Raw genomic sequence first — 18,415 nt, forward strand, 5'->3', positions numbered from 1 at the left:
TTTGTTGATCTGAGATGCACTGAAAAGTTAAGTCTATTGCCCAGGGTCACATATTTAGTACAAGTCTGAAGCTAGATTTGAACTCATGAGGATGAGTTTCTTGATTCCAGGCTTGCCACTCTATTCATTGCCCTTGTCCTAAAGTTAAAACTGTCTAAAAATAAAATGGATTGCTCCACTGAGTTATCTTTCACTGGAATTCTTCATGTAGAAATTAGATGGAAAACACTTTGGGAATATTATTGGTTGGATACATACTTTTGATGGGATTCATATTTCACAAGTTTTCAGTCATCTTTTTTCCAACCCTGGAATTCTGTGCCTGAAAGAATATAATTGGAAGTCTTTTCAAGGTAACATTTAAGGAAGTCCCAGTCCTGCCAAGTTTTGTAATCAGTGTTCTAAGCTTCAAATGCTATGAGAAATGATATAGCACTTGAGGAGTTAGTGTGGAATCTTGGACCTAGGAGATCTTGGATGTAACCTCAGGTACTTTAATGTGACCCAAGAAAATTCATTTGATTTCCCAGAAACTCAGTTTGCTTATTTTTAAAATGCAGATGATAACATTGGTAGTACCTACCTCAGTACTCATGATGAGGAAAGAAAGATAATATTAAAACACTAAAAATGGGACGTGTTATTATTAAACGAAAATGAAATAGGCTTTGAAAGACTGGGAAACATTTTCCAAACTGAATTATTCTGTGAACTAAAAGCAACCCTCTCTAATGAAATTCAACAACTTTTTTCAAAGAGGGAGAACAATGAATTTGCTAAAGTGTTTTTAGAATGTATGATTAGACAGTTCTTGTGAAAGCAAATTATAATTTGTCCCCTTTCAGTAAAGTGCATTTGGTAGCACCATTAAAACTTACTTAACCTTTCCATGCCTGATGCAATGATAAGCAGTATTTAGGCAGGTTGCTTGCTTTTTGGGGAAGGGAAAAGCTAAGGAAACGGTGGAGGAAAAATTGAGAACCCAGAATCTTTTGAAAATGAATATTGAAAACTATTACATGTAATTGGAAAAGTAAAATATTATTGAATAAAAAATGAATCACTAAAAAGCAGTATATAGAAATACAATATTTGTGATCTTGAGAGTCATTTTTAAAAAAGTGCTTCTATCTAGGACTGTTTTTATTCTTGTAGATAGCTCCCCAATATGCATCAGTAAATGTACAATTTATCCTCTGAGAAAATAGTTGCTAGGGGCATTGAGAAGTTTACTTAAGGGATTTGTCCAGAGTTTTATGGGCAGACTATTTCAAAAGTGGAGATTTGAATCCTGGACTTCCTGATTCTGAGGTTAGTTCTCAAACCACTACGGCAACCAACTTCTTTAAAAAAATTCTTATAATCATAAATAAGAGGCAGGTAGGTGATATAGTGGATAGAAGGCTAGACTTGGAATCAGGAAAAACTGCCAAATCATTTCTTTTTGCCTCATTTCCTCATCTTTAAAATAAGAATAACAGTAGCATCTATGTCAGAAGGATCAAATGAGATAACATGAAAAGAACTTTGCAAGATTTAAAGTGCTAGAAAAGTTAAATAGGATTAGGATGCTGTTGCTGCTGCTGTTCATTTTGTTTCATTTTTAAGAACCAAGCATAGATGGAGTGGAAATGACAAGGAAAACATCGCATCTTCTTACCGTAATTGCAGGTCCAGCAAAAGCTAAGCTAAGCAACATGAGGAATGGGATAGCTTCCTGGGTGGGCTCGATGTAGGGCATGCTGAGACTCCGGTCATAGCAGCTGAATCCCGAGTGCACCGGCTTGAAGACATCTGTGAGCTCCAGGAAGTAGAGACTGACCACAGAGGAAGCCAAGATGGGCAGCTGTGAAGGCAGGGAAAAAACTCACTTCATTCAGGTGAATTTTCGCTTTAATTCAGAGAACATGGAAAGTCAGTGGGCAGGAAAAAGGCCTATGGAGAGAGCTTTCTTTATTCATCTGCAGATCGTTTTACAGAGAGAACCTGTGTACATTTATTCTATACATAAGTGAGGATATTTAATCAAGGGGCTGAGCTTGAAGTCAGGAAGATTTCAAGGTAAATCCACTATTTAGTAGCTGTAGGGCTCTGGGGCTTAATTTCTGCCTCTCAGTTTTCTCAACTGTAAATCGGATATTATAATATACAGGGTTGTTATATAGAGAAAATATTTATAAAGTACTTAGCACACAGTAGGCACTTAATAAATGACTCCTACCTCCTTTTCTCCCTCTCTTCCTTCTTCTCTCCCTCCTATGCTTACTCCTTCTCTCCCTCTCTCCCTCCTTCCCTCCCTTCCTTCCTTCCTTCCTCTCTCCCTCCTTCCCTTCCTTCCTTCCTTCCTTCCTTCCTTCCTTCCTTCCTTCCTTCCTTCCTTCCTTCCTTCCTTCCTTCCTTCCTTCCTTCCTTCCTTCCTTCCTTCCTTCCTTCCCTCCTTTCTTCCTTCTAGCAAGGCAATTAGATAGGTAATATAGTGTTGGAGAAAGAGGGATTTGCTTGTTCATCCAATTTCTGTGACTGTACAAACTGCCCCTAATATCTTCAATGTCTAGCTCATGAGCCATTATTATTTCTCAATTACCTTAATCATTTAAAAAATTTCTTTGTTAAATTTTTTTTATAATTATGAATTTGAGAACTCCAAATAAACATGGACATCTTCATGAAAAAAGAGCAGAACAAGAAGATTGTAATGAAACAATGGATTTATATTATACAGTTTTTTAAAGCATATATTTATTTAGCACATGATTTGTAATTTCCCTAACCTGAAACTTTCCTTTTGAAATTCCTTATGTTTTCTTTTTCTTAAAAACATTTATTATTTAATTCTTAACTTATTAGTTTATTATTTTTATTTATAGAAATTATATTTAAATAAATATATAATGTATTTATATAATATATATAAAATAAATACATCAAATTTCTAAATAAATAAAGAAAACATAAAAGATATATATATTTAAATTATTCCTTAAAAATTATTACCACTTTTTTTTTTCTTTCTGGTATCATTATCAGTATCCCACTTACTCTGGATAATCCTCTTATTCCACCAAAAAAAAATAATTTTCATGCAACAATTTAGGATAGTCATGAAAAACAAATCAACACATAGTTTATGTCTGAAAATACTTGTCTTGTTCTATATCTGTCAATAAATGTGCATTCAAGAGATGCAGTATATTATGTGAAGAACAGCAGGATGTCAGTATTCTTAGATTGCATGAGATGTGGAGAATAGTAAAATGTAAGAATACTGGAAAGATAGAAAGGGGCCATATTATGAAGAATTTTGGAGGCCAGACAGAAGATTTTACATTTGATCTAGAAAGATGATGAGATGTCTCTTGAATTTATTGACTCTGTTTACATATCTGTTTGTTTGGAGGAAGAGGAGGTGTTTGACATAATCATGCCTGAGATTTAGGAGGTTCACTTTGATAATTGGATGGAAGATAGACTGAATTAGGAAAGTACTTGAAACAGAATGGTCAGAATATTACTATACCCAAAAGACTATTGTAATAAACTAGGGATCTGGTGAGGAGGGCCTGGATCAGGGTAATAGCAGGGTCAGAAGAGCAAAAGAGACATACACAGGAGATGATACAAAGAATTAATAAGAATAAGACAACAGCTTAGATGTGGAATGTTGGAAAGTGTGAAGAGTTGAGGATGAACTCAGGTTGTAAGTTAGGTGACAGCTCTTAGAGGAAGAAGATATTTTCAAATAGCAGGATCTTGTAAATGCCAAATTTCAATTCCTCCCATATCCTGGAATTGCTGAATTATATAACATAAAAAAGATTGATTTAAGGTGTTGTCATATGTGGAGGGCAGTAGCTTTTATATAACCAAAGAGGATATTTTTGGCTTCTTTTTGTGTCAATTCACTGTTGGAAGTGAAAATTCTACCTAGTAGAAGAAATTCAAATTCCTGACTCTTTACAACATTTTGGAAGATACCATGCTTCAAAATAGTTCTCCTGAAAAGTTCTTATACACTGAATTCTGAAAGATTTCCTTTCTTTCATAAAAAAGATTATTCTTCATTTAAGATATCTGGCAGCAGAGGGAGGTTATTTCATTCTCCATCTATTTTCTTTTCATTTATAATTTTCTTAATTTCCAAAAAAGGGAATATAGATTGTAGTAAAAATGTCCTGCAAAATGACTGAGGAACATTTTCTACTAAGAAGGACTTAGGACATAACAAAATCTGACTGAATTTATCTGAGCAATTATGAAAAGATTGAACCATAATATTCAGGGAGTGATTCTTTTTTTTAAAATAGACTAATTTGAACTAGCTCACCAAACGTTGAAAATATAATTAAGTTCAATTAGCAGGCTTTGACAAACTACCAAATGCATGGCAATATACCATCATTCAAATTATGAAAATAAGTACAAATCTGTATACACAGAGGCCAAAAGAAATGAGAATGAGTCAAATAAAAATTGGATATCAAGTTAAATGATTATATGCAGGCACAGTCATAATCATGTACCTCTGTCACCTATGAGCCTGGAACTTGATCAGGCTTCCAGGGGGAAGAGGGTAACATTTAAAGCTTTTATATTAGATATGTGAAGTTATTGATTCTGATGCACATTTTCATCATAGTTTTTCTTTTTTGGCTCAACTATCTCCAAACTTGTAGGTAATAGGAAAGCATATCTTTCACTGACAAGACAGTAAGTAGGAGATAGGACAAAAAATGTGGAAAAGGAAGAAATATACCCATCATTCCTTTTCTATCCCACATCCCTTGAAGGATTTTCTAACTAACAAAACACCTTAGACACCAAACAAATGAAAACATCCAAATAATCAGTCCTACCTCCCTTTAAGTTAGTATCCTACCAGAGTCTATCATATTCTGTTCTCTCAAATAATGCCTTTGCATCAACAAGGTGCCATGCAATAGTGTCATTCAATCATTAAGTTCAAGCATTGGTTCCATTTTTAAAGTATCCTGACTGAATGCATCTCTGACCTCAACAGAAAAGTCACTTTATTCATCCAAGAAATGACTCCAGCTATTCTCTTCTTGTCTCTGAAGACCAGATGATACCCCACCTCCCATGAAATGTGGATAGTTTTTCCTCTCAAACTCTTCATTTGTATCTAAGTAAATTTATGCACTTTTCTTTGTACTCAGTAGTTGTTATAGATATCTTCTGAATTGAGGTGACTGCCCACAGATAGTCCCTTGAATTCTTCACAATTCAAAGCATATGTGTTGGGAACACATGCTATTATACTAGTGAGATTAGAGGCAGTGAGTGGAAATGGGAATGTTTGATAAGAATGTACTTAGAAATTGTGGGTGGTGGATCCAGGAATCAGTATATAATTTCTTAGAGAAAAATAAAATTTTGATTTCCTGAGTAATTTTAGAAAATTCTACAAGAAGTTATTTGTGCTTCTTATTAATTCAACAAACATTTCAACACCCTAGAACTATGTAGAAAAGAGCAGAGATGTTGTAACCTGGAATTTTTATTCTACTCTTAAATTATAAGAATGGGGTATTTCCAGGAAATAGTGAAATTGTTACAATTCACTAAGTTGGAATTTTAAAAATTTGGACTTTTTCAGATATCTGATTCTTTTCCATGAGCCAAAGAGTGATACTATAGATAGTATCCTTGGAATTGGGGAGAACTGAGTTCAAATTTTGTCTCTGGCACTATCTGTCATGACAGGCAAGTCATTGAACCACTTTTGGCCACAGTTTCCTCATCATGAAAATTATAATTGCAATAACTATATCACAAGGGATTTATGAAGTTCAAGTAGTTTAACATATGCAAAGTGCTTTAAAAAATTAAAGCAATATATAAATGTCAGTTATTATTATTATTCTTATTTCCATATTGAAGAAGATGTAGTAACAGTCCTTATTAGGTATTCTAGATTTCCTAGGCAATATCAATATGGATAATAATAAGTTATTTTAAGTCACATTTCAGTGTACATATGAAGTTGGGTTGTATTATTTAGTAAAATATACCTCATTTAATTGGGATAATCAGTTCCTACACATAATAAATAAATGCTTGTTGAGCAGTGAATAGAATGGGATGATATGGCTAACTAAGAGATCAAAATAATCATAATTTAACATCTTCTGAATGTTTCTGTTTGCCTTTTTATTTTAATTTCAATAAAGTATACAAATCATGACTCAGCTTAGCAGATTTACATGCCAGAACTATATCTTAGGAACATCTCATATAAATCTTATTTTTTTTCTTATAACATAGCACCACAGGTACATCAGAATTGGATTTGTTTGGTTTAGTTTCCTCAGAGAAAACAGGAATTTTATTTGAGTCTCTCTCTCTCTCTCTCTTCATCAAAAAAATAAATAAATAACGCACTCAGTTCCCATAGGATAATAATGTATTACACAAATCAATGTTTTAGTTCATCTGATTAAAAATACAAAGGGACTCATGTTCAAAACTACTCTCATTCCATGTTGGTGAACCATCTTTCTTAGAGATAAGACTAAGTATTCCTCTCAATTTATATTACTACTATATCCAGATTACAAGGCAAAAAAAAAAATACTCAAGAGTTTGTAGCAAGTCAATTTCTGTAGTGAGCGCCACCTGTGCTAGGGACCTTTATAACATCCTAACTTATGTTTTGAGTTTCTGTCACAGATTTCATCATTTAAATAACCTAAATCCAAGACACATAAAAGCAAAGTTCTAACTCCCCTCTATATACTTTAAAATACAGTGACATTAGTAGCCTTATTATTTCTTAAGCGTGACAATCCATCTCCCAACTCTGGGCATTTTCAAGGCTCTATCAATACCATGCTTGGAATTCTGTGCCTCTCATTTCTATCTCCATGGTTTCCTTCAAGTCAAATCTTCAAGTTTCCTTCATGGTTTATCAAGTTAAAGTCCCACTTTCTTTAAGAAATCTTTCCCAATTGCTCTTAAATCCAGTGCCTTCCCTTGGAGATTGCCTTTAAATTTGCTTATATGCACACATATATGTATACACACACACACATATATAACTGTGCATATGCGTATATAATGTATATGTTGTCCATCCCTATTAGAGTGTGAGTTGCTTTGTCAACTTTATTTGTGTTTCCAGCACTTTGCATTCTCTGTCTTTAAGCACATAGTAAGTGCTTAAAAAATGCTTATTGACTTGACTTGACTTGGTTTCACTTACCAGAAACTCAAGCAAGAGCTAGGTAATCATTTGTTGACCTATATTGGAGGAGGGACTTTTGTCCAGATATAGAGCAACCTTGATTTTGTTCCAACTTTGTGATCTTGTGAAATGGTTTTAATTTTATGAGCTCCAGTTTTCTCATCTATAAAATAGGGATAAAAATATTTGTATCTGTCTCACAGAGACATGATGATGAATTGTGATGAATCATTCATGATGATGAATTTTTATAAAGCATTATATATAAACTATTATTAAGCTATTATTAATAAGAAAAAATTCGAAGCCAGATTAATGATCTATATACGTCAAAGCAATAGAAACTTCATTTTCTATTTATTATACAGAAGTGAATTGTGAGAGCAAAATTATGAGATTGAGGTAATAAACTGACATTATAGATGGAGTGTTAATCCTGGTGTCAGGAAGACCTGAATTCAAATTTTGCCTCAGACATTTACTGTATGAACCTGCATCAACTTCATTCAATCTCAGTTTTTTATATATATAAAAGGGGGATGATAATAGCACTTAAATTCTAGGGTTGTGAGGACCAAAAGAGATTATATATAGATATATTTATATATATGATATGCATATGTATCATATATATAGTATTTTGCAAACCTTCAGTAATACATAAATACTAGCTGAACATTTGATCATTAGAAAGACACTGTTTATAAGAAATGATGAGTAAATGCTTTTAGAGAAAAGACTGGAAAGATTTACAATACCTGATGCAAAATAAAGTGATTAGAACCAGGAGAATATTGTATATAGTAATGCATTATTGTATAATGATCAAATGTGAATCTATTCTCAACAAAACATGATCTAGGACAATTCCAAAGCATATATGATGAAAAATGCTAACCACTTTGAGAGAAAGAACTGATGGAGTCTGAATGAAGATCAAAGCATACCGTTTAAAAACTTCATTTTTCTTTTCTTTTTTGAGGGGGGCTGCCTACAATTTCTTTTCATCATTACTAAGATGGAAATATGCTTTGCATAATTTCATATATATATTATATATAAGCTATATCAGATTGCTTACTATCTTAGGGAAGAGGTATAGGAGAAAGGAAAGGAGAGAATTTGAATTCAAATTAAAAAATGTAAAAGTGTTTTTACATGTAATCAAAATATGTATGTATATGTACAGACATATCATATCTTTGATTTTAAGAAAAGAAAGTTTTCAAAAAGAAAAAAATAACAAAATAACAGCTCTAAAGTCAATACTTAAGAAAATAAGAATACAATTATTAGGAAAGGAAACAAAAATTTATAAATATGTATGTAACAGTGTAAACATGGAAAAAAAGTTCTATTCCATAGTCCTTTTGTGGTACATCAGTGTTTCTCAGATTGTACCAGGCCAGCAGAATATAAAGCTCTGGCAGATCTTTACCAGTTAGAAATCATTTAAGAATAAGCTTAGGAAGAATGTGTGTGTGTGTGTGTGTGTGTGTGTGTGTTGTATGTCTGAAGACAAGCTTAGTTATATGTACAGTCTTATTATTATGTTAGTTACTGAGTAATATATAATTTTTGACCACAAAAAATCAGGAAGATTGTCAACAAATGCATCAAGGATTTCAGGACTTATGGTGGTTTCAGTACTCACACTGGTGAAATTGTAAATCTGCTAAAGTGTGATTTTTTCTGACCAAAATTGAAGAAAAGTCTTAAATGCAAGATGAATTTGACCTTCAGTAATTCATTTTATTTAATGTACTTTGGTCTGTACTTTTAATCTATCTATGCTTGTAAAGCTCTGATGACTTACTCAGATAGTACAATAAATGTAAACAATAAAGTGCCTATTCTGTGCCAGTAATGGCCTTTAATTTATCCCTGCAAAGTTTGTTTTGATATGCCCCACTTGATTCTTTCCATTAGAATTTTATTTTGAAATATTTTGTTAATATTTTGCTTCTGGGCATACATATTTCCACTACCAAAATACACATAAACTACATCCCCTTTTTCTGATGACTAGGTAGTACAGTGGGCAATGATAATTTTCATTTATATGGTGCTTTACATTTTATAATAATACTTTAGATCTCTATAATAATAATCTAAATTCTCTCATTTGATTTTTTATATAATTCAGTGAATTTGGGATTGCATATGACACTATGCTCTTTTTCTCAATGTCAACACCAAAGAATCTTTTGTTATTTCATCAGTATGTTTGCATTCTAAATGGACATATGGATATGTATAAACATGTCCATAGCATTATATAATATGTGATTTAGAAAGGATTTTGGAGGTCATTCAGTCTAAACTCTTCCTTTCAAAAATGAGCAAATTGAGGTCTGAGAATGCTGGAATTTTTTCAAGATCATACTCATGATAAGTTACAGAGTAAGAATTGATCCCAAGGCCTCTAACTCTTAATTTATGTAAGTAGTATGTAATACTATGTAGTCTTTTTGATTTGTGGTTGGAAGAAAGGGTTTACTTTCTGCATCTGCCACTTGTGACTATGAAAAAATCATGTCACCCCTCTGAGCTTTGACTCTTCATCTGGAAAATGGGCCAATAATTCAAAAAATATCTCATAGAGTTGTTCTGAGGCTTAAATGGCATAATCTATGAAAAGTACTCCACCACTTTAAAAGAATAATATAAATGTCAGTAGGAGAGGAACTAGTATTGGACCTGTGATTCCACTGGCATAGGAAACTCCTACATGAGAAATTTTCTCTACTGATAAAGATTGGCATGTGGTAATTTATAGCTAGTTACCTAGGGCACTGAGAAATTATGTGACTTGCCTAGGATCACCATAGCCAGTATGTATCAGAGGTATTCATCAATCCAAGTCTCTGATTCTAAGATTGGATCTCGCTCTAATTGTGTGACATTGCCTCTCATCAATAACACTAATTATTTTTAGTTTCATTATAACACAACTGTTTTTTCCCCATTTTTCTTTGTCTCTTATTCATGATAAAGGCTTTTTCATCTAAATGTTTATCACCACTAACAGTGTTTTAAACACAGTAGGTACTCAGAAAAATGTCACATGGAAATGAAGTAGGAGAATCAAAATTCATAGAGGTCTTATGATGTTAAAAAATGCCCAATGTTGTTTTTGCTTGCTGTGAAGTCTCTACCTTTATAGAAGAAGCATGACACATTTTAATGAAATTTCAGAATTAAATTACCTTGGTGTTGACATAATCCTGTTAGACAGAGAATGATCTTCAAGCAAGCAAAAATGGCATGTGGTTATGTGCATTCACATATTCTCAGGGATTGTATAAAAGGAATTGGCATGGTACTGTCAAAGTCACCAGAGAAGAAGGAAATTGTGAAATCTGCCAAAGTATTCATCTGGGAGATTGGAATAAACTAATAAATGCCATAATATAAACTATAATATAAACACCAGAAGCAAAATATTAACAAAATATTTCAAAATAAAATTCTAATGGAAAGAATCAAGTGGGGCATATCAAAACAAACTTTGCAGGGATAAATTAAGGGCCATTACTGCTAAAATAACTATTGAGGATCCACTCTGAGTGTTAAATTTTTCTTCTCATCTCAATTTCCCATTTCCATTCCACTATTAATCCCCATTGGCAATGCACCCTAAGAGAAACTGAGCACCAAGCATAGCTGTGAAGTTGGAAGAAAACTTAAAAGCTTTCTAGTTGAATTATTTCATTTTATAGGTAAGAAATTACAATTCTGGAGAATCAAATGACTCATCCAAGGTTATATGGATATTGTATGGCTAAGTGTTGAACCTGTGTCTTTTGTCTCCAAACACATTGCACTTGTATAAGGTATAAGGTTATAAGGTATAAGTTCATATGTCACTGCAGAGAAGGTAACATTGAGGGAAAGGTGAAGAAGTTCCTTTAATTTTCCCAGGCTAGGAAGATGTAACACTATAGACAATAATTCTAATGTGGCCTCTCTGATGTAAATTGTTATTAAGAGTTTTCCTAATTTTTTTGTGAAGGCAGTTAGGTAGCCAGTGGATAGTGCCTGAAATCAAGAAGACTCATCTTTGAGAATTAAAATCTGGCCTCAGGAATTATTAGCTGGGGGACCTAGGGCGAATCAATTAATTCTGTTTGCCTCAGTTTAACCATATGTAAAATGAGTTGGAGAAAAAAATAGCAAATCAGTATCTTTGCCAAGAAAACCCCAAATGGAGTCATAAAGTGTCAGACATGACTGATATGACTCAATAAGAACAACAGTTACAAAATTTTGTTGAAATAAACTTTAAAAAATAACTTCTTTCCAGAATATATCTAGGCCCATGTCCTTCACTTGTAAAATTTGTAATGAACAAGATCACTTGCTTAAAAATTGAATTTCTCTTATCAGAGATAAAAAATACCATTAAAATGAAAATGTTTGAATTGTCCATCTATAGTTGCAGAAAAAACTTCAACTAAACAGAGACTTAAAGCTCAGAATATTGGATTAAAAATCTTATGTTCAAACAGATGTTGAATAAAGAAGAACAGGAAGAAATCCTATGTAGTAACAGCAACATTGTGCAATGATCAACTGTAACAGACTTAGCGCTTCTCAGCAACACAGTGATCCAAGGGAATTTCAAGATCTGTGCTAGAAAATACCATCTACATTCAGAGAAAGAATTGATGGAATCTGAATGCAGGTGAAAACCCACTATTTTTGCTTTTTTTTTTTTAACTTTCTCAGACTTTCTGGTTTTTGTTCTCATTCTTCTTTCACAATGTGACAAATGTGGATCTATGATTAATATAATTATACATGTATAACCTATATCAGATTGCTTTCTGTCTTGGTGGAGGAGATGGGAAAAATTTGGAATTCAGAATTTTGTAAAAGTGAATGTTGAAAATTATCTTTACATATTATTGTGAAAAAATAAAATACTAGTAAGTAGGGAAAATAAAAATCTCATGTTCAACAAATCAAATCCCTGGGCCTCAGAAATAAATATAACTTTTTACATGTCGATCTAAGAAATTTTACATTGATACAATGTACCTATTATACTGCCCATAGTCTATCAACAATCAACAGATATTTACTTAGTCTGTTTTTATAATAGCTTTTTATTTTAAAAAATATGTATAAAAATAGTTTTCAACATTCACCTTTGCAAAACCTTGAGTTCCAAATTTTGCTTTCTCCTTCTTCCTTTTCCTCTCTTCCCCTAAATAGCAAGTAATCCAATATAGGTTAAACTTGTGCAATTTTTCTAAATATATTTCCACATTTATCATATTGCACAAGAAAAATCATTTCAAAAAGGGAAAAAAGTGAGGAAAAAAAGCTAGCAGACAACAATAACAACAAAATGAGTGAAAATAGTATGTTGTGTTCTACATTCAGTCCTTAATCTTCTCTCTGAATCCAGATGACTTTCTCCATCATAGGAGCATGGAACTATCCTGAATCACCTTGCTGTTGAAGAGAGCCATGACTATCAGAGTTAATCATTGCTATAATCTTGCTCTTAACTATGTACAATGTTCTCCTGGTTCTGCTCACTTTATTTAGCATCAGTTCACCTAAATCTCTCCAGGCCTCTGTAAAATCATCCTCCTGACTGTTTCTTACAGAACAATAATATGCCATAATATTTATATACCATAACTTATTTAGCCATTCTTCAAGTTGCTCAGTTTCTAGTTCCTTGTCACTACAAAAAGAAACTGCTACAAACATTTTCACATGATCTCTTTTGGATACAGACCCAGGAGAGACATTGTTGGATCAAAGGGTATGCAGAGTTTGTAGTTCTTTGAGCATAGTTTCAAATTACTCCAGAAGGGTTGGATTATTTTACTCTACCAACAGTGTATTAGCACCAGTTTTCCCACATTTCATTCATCATTTTCCACATCTCTACATTATTATTTGCTATCATCTTAGCCAATCTTAGAGGTGTGTAATGGTACCTCAGAGTTGTCTTAATTTTCATTTCTCTAATCATTAGTGATATAGAGCATTTTTTTTCATATGACTAAAAATGGCTTTAATTTCTTCATCTGAAAATTGTCTGTTTCTGTCTTTTGACTATTTATCAATTGGAGAATGGCTTGTATTCTTATAAATTTGAGTCAGTTCTCTATGTATTTTACAAATGAGGTCTTTATCAGAAACCTTAGATGTAAAAACTTTTTACCAGCTTTCTGCTTCTCTTCTAATCTTGTCTGCATTGGTTTTGTTTGTGCAAAATCTTTTAAATTTAATATAATCAAAATTACTCGTTTTGCATTTTATAATGTTCTCTAGTTTTTTTTTAGGCCATAAATTCCTTCCTTCTCCAAAGATCCGAGAGATAGGTTATTCCTTGTTCTCCTAATTTGCTTATAGTATCACCATTTGTGTCTAAATCATGAACCCATTTCAAGTTTATCTTGGTATATGATGTTAGGTGTTGATCAATAACTCATTTCTGCTATACTATTTTATAATTTTCCCAGCAATTTTTGTCAAATAGTGAGTTCTTATCCCCCAAACTGGAGTCTTTGGATTTATCAAATATTAGATTACTATAGTCATTGGCTATTAAGTCTTGTAAACTTAACCTATTCCATCAATCCATTACTTTATTTCTTAGCCAGTACCATATGGTTTTGATTGCTGCTTTACAATATAGTTTTAGGTCTGGTAGCTAGACCACCTTTTTTGCATTTTTCATTAATTGCCTTGAAATTCTTGACTTTTTTTTCTTCCAAATCAATTTTGTTATTATTTTTAACTCTATAAAATAATTTCTTGGCAGTTTGATTGGTATGGCACTGAATAAGTATGCTAATTTAAATAGAATTGTCATTTTTGTTATATTAGCTCAGCCTACCTATGAGCACTTGATAGTGTTCTAGTAGTTTACGTCTAATTTTATTTGTATGAAAAACATTTTGTAATTGTGTTCATATAGTTATTGGGTTTGTATTCTTGGGTAGAATCCCACATATTTTATATTATCTAAAGTTATTTTAAATAGAATTTCTCTTTCTATCTTTACTGCTGGACTTTGTTGGCAACATATAGAAATGCAGATGACTTATGTGGGTTTATTTTATATCCTGCAACTTTGCTAAAGTTGTTAATTGTTTCTAGTAGTTTTTTTGTTCATTGTCTAGAATTCTATAAGGATACCATTATATCATCTATAAAGTGATAACTTTGTTTCATCATTGTCTACTCTAATTCTTTCCATTTATTTTTCTTCTTATTGCTAAAACTAACACATCTAATACAATATTGGATTATATTTACTTAATCTAATCTGTTTAAGGCTCTGTGCTAAATTCTAGAAATACTGACAAAGGGAAAAACTATCTTTGTCCCCAGGGAACTTACATTCTAATGGGGAGGTGAAATGTAAATAAATATATAAAAGATGTAAGAAGAAGATGTAAGATGTAAATAAATAAATATATAAAAGATATAAGGAGAAGAAGTTGCTGACTCATCATTTACCACTCAAACTCAAATTCAAGAAGAATTCATTACTTTTCCATTGTTTACAGAGCCCTCTGCCAGGCCAGGGAAATAGCTAAATTTCAATATAACATGGAACTTAGATTTTAATATCAAGATTAAACACAAACTGAATAAATAATGAAGAATAAGTGCACTGAATTACATGATAAATCACATTATAGATGTCTAAAATACAGTGTAACATCAGCTCCTGAAAGTAATCACTACTTATCAGGAAAGAAGTCATGTCATATGACATTTAATTGGGATTTTAAAAAAGGATTTCACCACATGAAGGGGACAAGGAAGATGTTATATATATATATATATATATATATATATATATATATATAATATATATATATATACATATGTATATATATGTATATATATATATTACAAATTATAATTCATCTTTAGATAGTTTAATTAAATTTAAATACAACTTTAAACAGTTATTTTATTATCTTCATTTTACAGATGAAGAAAGTAAGGGTGAGAGAAATTAAGTGACCCAGCTAGATTCACACAATTGTTGTTCATCCTTCATTTTTGATGGGGACTAATGACATTAAGAGGGGGATGTTTTGATTTGCCTGTGGATTGGGGCTAAATGAGGCACTTCTATGCAAAGTCATTAGTCTCACTCGCTCTTCCAGAGGTATTGGAATCCAATGACAAAGAAAAAAGTGAAGATGACTGATGATAGCCCAGGGGTCACAAAGCTAATCAGCATCTGAAGCAGTATTTAAACTGAAGTTTTTCCACTTCCAAATTTTCTTGTCCACTCTACCACCTTGGTGCCTAGATGTATGAAAAAGGTAGGTAGTGCTATTCCCTTCACCATGCTGAGCTTCTTTTCTAAAGAAGGAAGTTATTCTGATTTTGTGTTTGCTGGTGTTTATTTTCAATTCACTTCTATCCTGACTAAATAATTAACTTTCAAGATACAGGAAGCTTCAAGTCAGTGTGTGTGTGTGTGTGTGTGTGTGTGTATTATTGTACTAAGCTTTGGCAGAAATGATGTTTATCATGTATTTCTGTAATTAACATTATTCACAGTAAACTATTAAAAATAAAACTCCACTGTGCAAGCTTCATTATATATTTCTACCACAAGCAAGATGCTTCCTAATTTGGGTTCCTAGCATTCTCATGATTCTTGTTAACATCAGGGAACACAAAAGACTCTAATTGGTCCTAAAAATAGCATTGGTAATTAATAGGTAATAGCTAGTAGGCATAATATGTATGTTAGGTCTAATGGGGGAAGAAAAATCTGTGCTCTTATCTCTTTATGCCAGGAAAACGAACTACATTTACTACATCAAAAAGACTAAAAAAAAAAAATCAAACATTGATCTAATAATGAAATCTAAAATTTAAAGTAAGTTGGTTCATATGATTATAATAGACCATATTATACATGTAATAATAACTGATGTTGCTTTTGCATTATATTTTATACTATATTTGCAAAAAAAAAAAACCCTTTCTATTCACTATCTCATTTGGATTTTTACAAGAGATATGTGAAATAGGTAATCCGGGCATTGATATTAATGTTTTATAAATGAGTTAATGGAGGTCTAGAGATCTTCAAATTTGTCTTTGGTCACTTGTCTAAAGTTGAATTTTATAAAAGTATAATAATTCATTTTCTAAAAAAAATTGATAACCATATCTCAATATAATTGATTTCTTTTATAATTCTACATTTTTATGCATTTAAAAACCTTCTGAGAAGGGTTTTTTGGTTTTGCCAGACTTCCAAAGGGGATATATATGACAGTCAAAGAGTTAAGAATCCCTGTTGTTGTTCTGGCTTTATGTGACCCTATTGTTTCGTCCATGAAGTTTTTCTTAGTAAAGATACTGGAGTGATTTGGCATTTTGTTCTCTATGTCACCATTTTACAGATATAGAGCTAAGGTAAATAGGAATAAAGTCACTTGCTCAGGATCACACAACTAGTAAGTGTCTGAGGCCAGATTTCAACTTAGATCTTCCTAAATTCAGACTGGGTGATCTATTCACCATATCACCTAGCTGCCTGGCTTATAATAACATTAATCTCATAACTGTTAATCATTACTTCAGATATTATGATCAAATAATAGCACAGCTTGTTATCAAGTATTTAGAAGGATATCATATGAAAGAAGAATAATAATTATTCCATGTAATTCCAGAGAGCAGAACCAACAACCTACAAAAGAAAGCAGGTTTTAACTCAATATGCAGAATACCTTCTCAACAATAAGAATTTTCTTTTAGAACATATATAGAACAAGGAACATTTTTTCTTTCACCATTGTATCACTACATCTTAACTCACTTCAAAGAACCTATTAGTCACTTAATAAATGCTTGATGGATTTAGTGATTGAAAATGACATGGACTATCACATTGGATAGCAAGGTCCCCATCACTGAAGGTATTCAAGTAGAAGCTAGATGTACTTGTCAAATATGCTGTAGAAGATGATTACTTCATCAAACAAGGAATAGCAAAGATGGTTGTTTAAGTCTCTTCCAACCTGAGCTTTTCTGATTCTAACCTTCCTTGATTTTTCCATACCACAACTCAAAATATTTTCTCCATCTTTACATTTTCCTAGAGCCATATTTGAAGGTCTTCCTTGTCTCTATCATTTCCTCCATCATACACTTTTTGTATTATACTTGTCTTGTATTTATACCGTATCCTTCTGTCCCTCCCCAATAAAATCTATTTATTGAGAGCAAAGATTGTACCATTTATTATTTTTCTTTTGTATCCTTGGTCCCTAGCATTGTACATGTTTTATAAATATTGTTGAATAAATGATAATCAGATATAAAATAGATACTTTCTTTTAAATAAGAATTATCTTTGTTAGAGGAAAGACTTTCCCCCCCCCCCATGTTTTCTCCCCTTCTTTGTAACTTCAGCATTATTCTGGGCATATAGTAGGTACTTCAGAAATTCTAGCTGGCTGATTAACTGTACTGATGAATGCAACCTGAGACACACTGTCTATTTAATTTGTAAATGATAGTAATCTTTAAATCCTTTCTTCATATGGAATTTTTTTTCAATGAGCACACAGAAATGATTCATTTACCATGGTAATGTGGTGTATGTATAACATGAAAGCCTCATTTGAACTCAGTTTCAACATAATTTCTTATCACACATTCCACAAAGATTTTAGGAAGTAAAAATGGATAAATTTACCTACTTACAAAAATTCCATTTGAAAGAAACCTTACAGATAGTCTACTTCAACCCTTTTACTCATCTTCATTTTGCAGATGAAGATATTGTGGGCCACGGAAGTTCAGTAACTAGCCAAAATTGATACAAGTCAAAGGTTAAAATGCTGCAATGGGAATTTGGAGCCAGATCCTCTGTTTTTAAATTTCAAACTCTTTTCGTTGAATAGTGCTACTCAGATTAACCAGCACTATACCTTTTTTCCTCCTTCAATTTGTGCCATGGTACTTTAGGTGGAAATCACTTTTTCTATTAAGTCAGCAACCATATATTAAACATCAACACTGTGTTTAGTTCTGTTTTAATTTTTTCAGACAATTTTCATATTTTAAATTTAATTCATACACCAAGTGGCTACTCTGATAATAAGAAATTATATTTTACAGATATTCACATAAAGATAATGTGGCACCCTATCAGTGAACTCAATGTAATGAAGGACAGGAGCATAAGTAGTTATG

General features: G+C 32.2%; 1 protein-coding gene across 1 annotated transcript in view; it reads right to left on the bottom strand.

Moving 5' to 3' along the window:
• Positions 1-18,415, bottom strand: part of PLPPR4 (phospholipid phosphatase related 4) — a 61,173-nt gene that overhangs the window by 27,267 nt on the left and 15,491 nt on the right. Inside the window, exon 2 of the mRNA XM_051993274.1 lies at positions 1,661-1,846. Coding sequence (XP_051849234.1) covers positions 1,661-1,846 — 186 coding nt within the window. The remainder of the gene's footprint in view (positions 1-1,660; positions 1,847-18,415) is intronic.

Source organism: Antechinus flavipes, chromosome 4 (assembly GCF_016432865.1).
Source record: "Antechinus flavipes isolate AdamAnt ecotype Samford, QLD, Australia chromosome 4, AdamAnt_v2, whole genome shotgun sequence".
In the NCBI taxonomy this organism is placed as follows: domain Eukaryota; kingdom Metazoa; phylum Chordata; class Mammalia; order Dasyuromorphia; family Dasyuridae; genus Antechinus; species Antechinus flavipes.